Genomic DNA, 8977 nt, shown 5'->3' on the forward strand with positions numbered 1-8977 from the left:
TTGGGGATCTACTGTGATCTGTGGGGATCTACAGGGATCGGTGAGGACCCACAGGGATCTACGGGGACCGAAGGAGATCCATGGAGATCTACAACGTTCTGCAGGGACCGGTGGAGATCTACAGGGATCTAAAGGGACTGGCAGGGACCTATGGGAATCCACAGTGACCTGCAGGGATCTACGAGGATCTATAGGGATCTACAGGGATCTACAAGGATCTATGGGGGCCAACAAGGTCCTCCAAGGATCTACAAGCACCTGTGGGGATCTACTGGGATCTAGGGGGACCCGTGGGGACCTACAGGGCCTCTCCAGGCCCCTGGGGCCTACGCCAAGCCCCGTAGCGTTTCCTCCCCAGCCTAGAGGCAGGGTGTGGCCTCCCCTCTTCCTCCTCCTCCTCCTCCTCCCTCCCCCTGCCCCTCCCTAGACAGCCAGCAGGACGCTGACAGGGCAGTGGTCGCTGCCCAGGGCCTGGGGGTGGATCCTGCTGTCGCAGAGGGCGGGGCCCAGCTGGCCGGAGAGGAGGGCGTAGTCCAGGCGCCAACCCACGTTACGAGCCCTGGCCCCGCCCAGGTAAGTCCAGAAGGTGAAAGCGTTGGGCAGGGTCGGGTAGAGGCAACGGAAAGAGTCCAGGAAGCCTTCATCCAGCAGCAGGCCGAAGCCTTCCCTCTCCTGAGGGCTGAAGCCCGGCGAGGCCTGGTTGGCCTTGGGGTGGCGCAGGTCGAGCTCGCGGTGAGCCACGTTGAGGTCGCCGCAGAGCAGCAAGGGCCCGGCGCGGGCCTGGCGGCTCAGGTAGGCGCGGAAGGCGCGGTCCCAGCCCAGGCGGTAGTCCAGGCGCGCCAGGCGCCGGCCCGCGTTGGGCACGTAGGCGCAGACCACCCGCAGCGAGGGGAACTCGGCCGTGATCACCCTGCCCTCCTGGTCGTGGGCGGGGTCGCCTGGGGGGGGGAGGGGGAGGGGAGGGGTTAGAGGGGGTGGGGTTAGAGGGGGGGGTGGGTGGGAGGGGATTGGGAGGGAGTGGGAGGGGTTGGGAGTGGGAGTGGGAGGGGAGGGGTTAGAGGTCGTGGGTGGGGTCGCCTGGGGGAAGGGGAGGGGTTAGGGGGGGTAGGTGAGAGGGGCTTGAGAGGGAGTGGGAGGGGATTGGGAGGGAGTGGGAGGGAGTGGGAGGGAGTGGGAGGGAGTGGGAGGGGAGTGGGAGGGAGTGGGAGGGAGTGGGAGGGAGTGGGAAGGGATTGGGAGGGAGTGGGAGGGAGTGGGAGGGAGTGGGAAGGGAGTGGGAGGGAGTGGGAGAGAGTGGGAGGGGAGTGGGAGGGGACAGGGAGGGAGTGGGAGAGGTTGGGAGGGGATGGGGAAGGGAGTTGGAGGGGATTGGGAAGGAGTGGGAAGGGAGTGGGAGGGGATGGGAGGGGATGGGAGGGAATGAGAGGGGAGTGGGAGGGGACTGGGAGGAAGTGGGAGGGGAGTGGGAGGGAGTGGGAGGGAGTGGGAGGGAGTGGGAAGGGAGTGGGAGGGAGTGGGAGAGAGTGGGAGGGGAGTGGGAGGGGACAGGGAGGGAGTGGGAGAGGTTGGGAGGGGATGGGGAAGGGAGTTGGAGGGGATTGGGAAGGAGTGGGAAGGGAGTGGGAGGGGATGGGAGGGGATGGGAGGGAGTGGGAGGGGAGTGGGAGGGAGTGGGAGGGGAGTGGGAGGGAATGGGAGGGAGTGGGAGGGAGTGGGAGTGGGAGTGAGAGGAGAGTGGGAGGGAGTGGGAGGGGATTGGGAGGGACTGGGAGGGAGTGGGAGGGGAGTGGGAGGCAGTGGGAGAGAGTGGCAGGGGATGGGAGGGGACAGGGAGGGGACTGGGACGGAGTGGGAGGGAGTGGGAGGGGATTGGGAGGGAGTAGGAGGGAGTGGGAGAGGATTGGGAGGGAGTGGGAGGGAGTGGGAGGGGACAGGGAGGGATTGGGAGGGGACAGGGAGGGAGTGGGAGGGGCTTGGGAGGGAGTGGGAGGGAGTGGGAGGGAGTGGGAGGGGATTGGGAGGGGATGAGGAAGGGAGTGGGAGGGAGTGGGAAGGGATTGGGAGGGGATTGGGAGGGAGTGGGAGGAGCTTGGGACTGGGAGTGGGAGGGGCTTGGGAGGGGCTGGGAGGGGCTAAGAGGGGCTGGGAGGGACTGGGAGGGGCCAAGAGGGCCTGGGAGGGGCTTGGGAGGGACTGGGAGGGGCTAAGAGGGACTGGGAGGGGCTTGGGAGGGGCTGGGAGGGGCTAAGAGGGGCTGGGAGGGGCTTGGGAGGGGCTGGGAGGGGAGTGGGAGGGGCCTGAGAGAGGAGTGGGAGGGGATTGGGAGAGAGTGGGAGGGGCTTGGGACTGGGAGTGGGAGGGGCTTGGTAGGGGCTGGGAGGGGCTAAGAGGGGCTGGGAGGGACTGGGAGGGGCTTGGGAGGGACTGGGAGGGGCTAAGAGGGACTGGGAGGGGCTTGGGAGGGGCTGGGAGGGGCCAAGAGGGCTTGGGAGGGGCTTGGGAGGGGCTGGGAGGGGCTAAGAGGGCCTGGGAGGAGCTTGGGAGGAGCTGGGAGGGACTGGGAGGAGCTTGGGAGGGGCTGGGAGGGGCCAAGAGGGCCTGGGAGGAGCTTGGGAGGGGCTTGCGACTAGGAGTGGGAGGAGCTTGGGAGGGGCTGGGAGGGGCTAAGAGGGACTGGGAGGAGCTTGGGAGGGGCCAAGAGGGCCTGGGAGGGGACTAAGGAGGGGCGGGCGTGTACGGGACGGGGCGTGGCAGGCGTGTCTGGGCTGTGGCAGGCGTGTGCGGGGTGGGCGTGTCCGGGGCAGGGCGGGGTGGGCGTGTCTGGGGCAGGGCAGGGTGGGCGTGTCCGGGGTGGGGCGGGGTGGGCATGTCCGGGGTGGGGCGGGGTGGGAATGTCCGGGGTGGGGCGGGGTGGGAATGTCCGGGGTGGGGCGGGGTGGGAATGTCCGGGGCGGGACGGGCGGGCGTGTGCGGGGTGGGTGTGTTTGGGGCGGGGCGGGCATGTCCAGGGTGGGGCGGGCGTGCCTGGGGCGTGTCTGGGGTGGGGCGGGGCAGGCGTGTCCGGGGCGTGTCGGGCGTGCCTGGGGCGTGTCTGGGGTGGGGCGGGGCAGGCGTGTCCGGGGCAGGGCGGGGCAGGTGTGTGCAGGGCATGTTGGGCGTGCCCGGGGTAGGGCGGGGTGGGAGTGCCCGGGGCAGGGTGTGTCAGGCGTGACCGGGGTGGGGTGGGTGTGTCTGGGGCAGGCGTGTATGGGGCGGGGCGGGCGTGTCCGGGGTGGGGTGGGTGTGTGCGGGGCGGGGTGGGTGTGTCTGGGGCGGGGCGGGGCAGTCATGTCTGGGGCAGGGCGGGGCAGGTGTGGCCGGGGCGGGGCAGGGCGTGCCCGGGGTAGGGCGGGGCGAGCGTGTCCAGGGTGGGGCGGGGCAGGCGTGTCCGGGGTGGGGCGGGCGTGTCCGGGGTGGGGCGGGTTGGGCGTGTCCGGGGTGTGGCGGGAGTGTCCAGGGCGGGGCGGGTGTGTCTGGGGCGGGGTGGGGCAGGCGTGTGCAGGGCATGTTGGGCGTGCCCGGGGTCGGGCGGGGCGGGCGTGTCCGGGGCAGGGTGTGTCAGGCGTGACCGGGGCGGGTGTGTCTGGGGCAGGCGTGTATGGGGCGGGTTGGGCGTGTCCAGGGTGGGGTGGGTGTGTGCGGGGCGGGGTGGGTGTGTCTGGGGCGGGGCGGGGCAGGCATGTCTGGGGCAGGGCGGGGCAGGTGTGGCCGGGGCGGGGCAGGGCGTGCCCGGGGTAGGGTGGGGCGAGCGTGTCCAGGGCGGGGCGGGGCAGGCGTGTCCGGGGCGGGGCGGGTTGGGCGTGTCCGGGGTGTGGCGGGAGTGTCCAGGGTGGGGTGAGTATGTCTGGGGCGGGGCGGGGCAGGCATGTCTGGGGCAGGGCGGGGCAGGTGTGGCCGGGGCGGGGCGGGGCGTGCCCGGGGTAGGGCGGGGCGGGCGTGCCCGGGGCGGGGCAGGGCGTGTCCGGGGCGTGTCCTCACCGATGCCGTAGGTGACGCTGAGGGGCCTGGTGCGCGCCAGCAGCCCCACCCCGCTGTAGCCTGCCCTGCCCTGGGCGCTGCTCCAGTACTGGTGGGGGAGGTGCGGCAAGGCCTGCACAGGCCCCGGCACCGCCTCCGCCCCGCACTTGGTCTCCTGCAGGCACAGCACGTCCGGGGCCTCGGCCTGCACCCACTGCCGGGGCGGGGGGGGGGGAGTGGGGGGGTGGGGGTGGGGTGGGAGAGAGAGAGAGAGAAGGGCTGGGGTAGGCCTCAGCGCTGGGGTAGGCCTCAGCTGTTGGGGTAGGCCTCAGCGCTGGGGTAGGCCTCAGTGCTAGGGTAGGCCTCAGCGCTGGGGTAGGCCTCAGCGCTGGGGTAGGCCTCAGTGCTGGGGTAGGCCTCAGCGCTGGGGTAGGCCTCAGTGCTGGGGTAGGCCTCAGCTGTTGGGGTAGGCCTCAGTTGTTGGGGTAGGCCTCACTGCTAGGGTAGGCCTCAGCGCTGGCGTAGGCCTCAGGGCAGGGGTAGGCCTCACTGCTAGGGGTAGGCCTCACTGCTAGGGGTAGGCCTCAGTGCTGGGGTAGGCCTCACTGCTAGGGTAGGCCTCAGCTGTTAGGGTAGGCCTCAGTGCTGGGGTAGGCTTCAGCTGTTGGGGTAGGCCTCACTGCTAGGGTAGGCCTCAGCTGTTGGGGTAGGCCTCAGGCCCTATCTAGGCCTCACTGCTAGGGTAGGCCTCAGTGCTGGGGTAGGCCTCAGTGCTGGGGTAGGCCTCAGGGCTGAGGTAGGCCTCAGCGCTGGGGTAGGCCTCAGATGTTGGGGTAGGCCTCAGGCCTCATCTAGGCCTCGCTGCTAGGGTAGGCCTCAGTGCTGGGGTAGGCCTCAGTGCTGGGGTAGGCCTCACTGCTAGGGGTAGGCCTCAGCTGTTGGGGTAGGCCTCAGTGCTAGGGGTGGGCCTCAGCGCTGGGGTAGGCCTCAGTGCTGGGGTAGGCCTCACTGCTAGGGGTAGGCCTCAGCGCTGGGGTAGGCCTCAGTCCTCATCTAGGCCTCACTTCTGGTCTAGGCCTCACTGCTAGGGGTAGGCCTCAGTGCTGGGGTAGGCCTCACTGCTGGGGTAGGCCTCAGTGCTGGGGTAGGCCTCAGCTGTTGGGGTAGGCCTCAGCTGTTGGGGTAGGCCTCAGTGCTGGGGTAGGCCTCAGTCCTCATCCAGGCCTCACTGCTAGGGTAGGCCTTAGTGCTGGGGTAGGCCTCAGGCCTCATCTAGGCCTTGCTGCTGGGGTAGGCCTCACTGCTGGGGTAGGCCTCAGGCCTCATCTAGGCCTCAGCGCTGGGGTAGGCCTTACTGCTGGGGTAGGCCTCAGGGCTGGGGTAGGCCTCACTGCTGGGGTAGGCCTCAGCGCTGGGGTAGGCCTCACTGCTGGGGTAGGCCTCAGTGCTGGGGTAGGCCTCACTGCTAGAGTAGGCCTCAGCTGTTAGGGTAGGCCTCACTGCTAGGGTAGGCCTCAGCTGTTGGGGTAGGCCTCAGGCCCTATCTAGGCCTCACTGCTAGGGTAGGCCTCAGTGCTGGGGTAGGCCTCACTGCTGGGGTAGGCCTCAGGCCTCATCTAGGCCTCACTTCTAGTCTAGGCCTCACTGCTAGGGTAGGCCTCAGGGCTGGGGTAGGCCTCAGCTGTTGGGGTAGGCCTCACTGCTAGGGTAGGCCTCAGGCCTCATTTAGGCCTCACTGCTGGGGTAGGCCTCAGGCCTCATCTAGGCCTCACTTTAGTCCAGGCCTCACTGCTAGGAGTAGGCCTCAGCTGTTGGGGTAGGCCTCAGGCCTCATCCAGGCCTCACTCCCACCCCAGGCCTCACTCCCCTCTAGGCCTCACTCCCCTCTAGGCCTCACTCCCCTCTAGGCCTCACTCCCACTCCAGGCCTCACTCCCCTCTAGGCCTCACTCCCACCCCAGGCCTCACTCCCCTCTAGGCCTCACTCCCACTCCAGGCCTCACTCCCCTCTAGGCCTCACTCCCCTCTAGGCCTCACTCCCACCCCAGGCCTCACTCCCACCCCAGGCCTCACTCCCCTCCAGGCCTCACTCCCACCCCAGGCCTCACTCCCCTCTAGGCCTCACTCCCACCCCAGGCCTCACTCCCACCCCAGGCCTCACTCCCCTCTAGGCCTCACTCCCCTCCAGGCCTCACTCCCACCCCAGGCCTCACTCCCACTCCAGGCCTCACTCCCACCCCAGGCCTCACTCCCCTCTAGGCCTCACTCCCACCCCAGGCCTCACTCCCACCCCAGGCCTCACTCCCCTCTAGGCCTCACTCCCACCCCAGGCCTCATTCCCACTCCAGGCCTCACTCCCCTCTAGGCCTCACTCCCACCCCAGGCCTCACTCCCACCCCAGGCCTCACTCCCCTCTAGGCCTCACTCCCACTCCAGGCCTCACTCCCCTCTAGGCCTCACTCCCCTCTAGGCCTCACTCCCACCCCAGGCCTCACTCCCACCCCAGGCCTCACTCCCCTCTAGGCCTCACTCCCACTCCAGGCCTCACTCCCCTCTAGGCCTCACTCCCCTCTAGGCCTCACTCCCACCCCAGGCCTCACTCCCCTCTAGGCCTCACTCCCACCCCAGGCCTCACTCCCGCCCCAGGCCTCACTCCCACTCCAGGCCTCACTCCCCTCTAGGCCTCACTCCCACCCCAGGCCCCACCCCAGGCTCACCTCCAGGCCTCCTTTGCGCACCCAGGCCCTGAGCCCATCCACGTTCCAGGAGGCCACTTTGAGGGTCCAGCGGCGACCATCAGAGGTCTCCTCCCGCGGGGGGGGGGGGGACATAGGCGTGGCTGGGGCTGGGCTCCGCCCGGGGCGGGGCCTTGGCTGGGCGGGGCCCTGCGGGGAGGGAGGGGAGGGGTTAGGGTGGGGTAGGGAGGGGAGTGGGAGGGGTTAAGAGGAGTGGGAGGGGCCAGGGAGTGGGAGTGGGAGGGGTTAAGAGGAGAGTGGGAGGGGTTAAGAGGAGTGGGAGGGGCCAGGGAAGGAGTGGGAGGGGCTGAGAGTGGGAGGGGTTAAGAGGAGTGGGAGGGGCCAGGGAGGGAGTAGGAGGGGCTAAGAGGAGCGTGGGAGGGGTTAAGAGGAGTGGGAGGGGCCAGGGAGGGAGTGGGAGGTGCTAGGAGTGGGAGGGGTTAAGAGTGGGAGGGACCAGGGAGGGAGTGGGAGGGACTAGGAGAGTGGGAGGGGTTAAGAGGAGTGGGAGGGGCCAGGGAGGGAGTGGGAGGGGCTAGGAGAGTGGGAGGGGTCAAGAGGAGTGGGAGGGGCCAGGGAGGGAGTGGGAGGGGCTAGGAGAGTGGGAGGGGTTAAGAGGAGTGGGAGGGGCCAGGGAGGGAGTGGGAGGGGCTGAGAGGAGAGTGGGAGGGGTTAAGAGGAGTGGGAGGGGCCAGGGAGGGAGTGGGAGGGGCTGAGAGGAGAGTGGGAGGGGTTAAGAGGAGTGGGAGGGGCCAGGGAGGGAGTGGGAGGGGCTGAGAAGAGAGTGGGAGGGGCTGAGAGGGGAGTGGGAGGGGCCAGGGAGGGAGTGGGAGGGGCTAGGAGAGTGGGAGGGGTTAAGAGGAGTGGGAGGGGCTAGGAGGGAGTGGGAGGGGCTGAGAGGAGAGTGGGAGGGGTTAAGAGGAGTGGGAGGGGCCAGGGGGGGAGTGGGAGGGGCTAGCAGAGTGGGAGGGGTTAAGAGGAGTGGGAGGGGCCAGGGAGGGAGTGGGAGGGGCTAGAAGAGTGGGAGGGGTTAAGAGGAGTGGGAGGGGCCAGGGAGTGGGAGGGGCAGAGAGGAGAGTGGGAGGGGCTTGGGGAAGCAGTGGGAGGGGATTGGAGGCAGTGGGAGGAGCTAAGAGGGTGTGGGAGGGGCATAGAGGGAGTGGGAGGGGTGAGGGAGGGAGTGGGAGGAGCTAAGAGGGAGGGGATTGGGTGGGGCTAAGAGGGGAGTGGGAGGGGCAAGGGAGGGAGTGGGAGGAGCTAAAAGGGAGTGGGAGGGGCATAGTGGAAGAGGGAGGGGCCAGGGAGAGAGTGGGAGGGGATTGGATGGGGCTGGGAGGGGCTACAGAGATGAGTGGGAGGGGCAAAAAGGAGGAGTGGGAGGGGTTAAGAGGAGTGGGAGGGGCCAGTGAGGAAGTGGGAGGGGCATAGAAAGAGTGGGAGGGGACTAAGAGGGAGTGGGAGGGGCTAAGAGATGAGTGGGCGGGGCTAAGATGAGTGGGAGGGGCTAGGATGACAGTGGGAGGGGCTAAGAGGAGGAGTGGGAGGGGCTAAGAGAGTGGGAGGGGCCAGGGATTGAGTGGGAGGAGCCAAGGAGGGAGTGGGAGGGGCTGGGTGGGGCTCTGGGCGGGGCTCTGGGCGGGGCTCTCCGGTCCCCACCCAGCCCTTACCTGCTTCCTGCTCATCCTCCTTCCTGCTGCGCTTGGGCATGGTCCTAGGCCCCGCCTCCTGCGGGGACACAGCCAATCAGCACCCAGCAGGCTCTGGCAGCAGCCAATCAGGGCCCAGAGAGACCAAAACAAAGCCAATCAGGGTCCAGAGAGCCCAAACCGGAGCCAATCAGGGCCCAGAGAGCCCAAACCGGAGCCAATCAGGGTCCAGCACCCCCAAGCCGGAGCCAATCAGGGCCCAGAGAGACCAAACCGGAGCCAATCAGGGCCCAGAGAGCCCAAAACGGAGCCAATCAGGGTCCAGAGAGCCCAAACCGGAGCCAATCAGGGCCCAGAGAGACCAAACCGGAGCCAATCAGGGCCCAGAGAGCCCAAACCGGAGCCAATCAGGGCCCAGACAGACCAAACTGGAGCCAATCAGGGCCCAGAGAGCCCAAACCGGAGCCAATCAGGGCCCAGAGAGCCCAAACCGGAGCCAATCAGGGCCCAGAGAGACCAAACCGGAGCCAATCAGGGCCCAGAGAGACCAAACCGGAGCCAATCAGGGCCCAGAGAGCCCAAACCGAAGCCAATCAGAGCC

The 8977-nt window shown here is 68.5% G+C and overlaps 1 protein-coding gene across 1 annotated transcript; it reads right to left on the reverse strand.

Annotated features, from left to right (window-relative positions):
• Positions 1-8451, reverse strand: APEX1 (apurinic/apyrimidinic endodeoxyribonuclease 1). The gene is made up of 4 exons (XM_064141285.1): positions 8398-8451; positions 6713-6880; positions 4018-4210; positions 1-938 (listed from the first exon to the last, which is right to left on the reverse strand). The coding sequence occupies exons 1-4, from the start codon at positions 8410-8412 to the stop codon at positions 424-426; spliced, it is 891 nt and encodes a 296-aa protein (XP_063997355.1). The 5' UTR covers positions 8413-8451; the 3' UTR covers positions 1-423.
• Between the last annotated feature and the right edge of the window lie 526 nt (positions 8452-8977).

Source organism: Pogoniulus pusillus, unplaced genomic scaffold, assembly GCF_015220805.1.
Source record: "Pogoniulus pusillus isolate bPogPus1 unplaced genomic scaffold, bPogPus1.pri scaffold_233_arrow_ctg1, whole genome shotgun sequence".
In the NCBI taxonomy this organism is placed as follows: Eukaryota; Metazoa; Chordata; class Aves; order Piciformes; family Lybiidae; genus Pogoniulus; species Pogoniulus pusillus.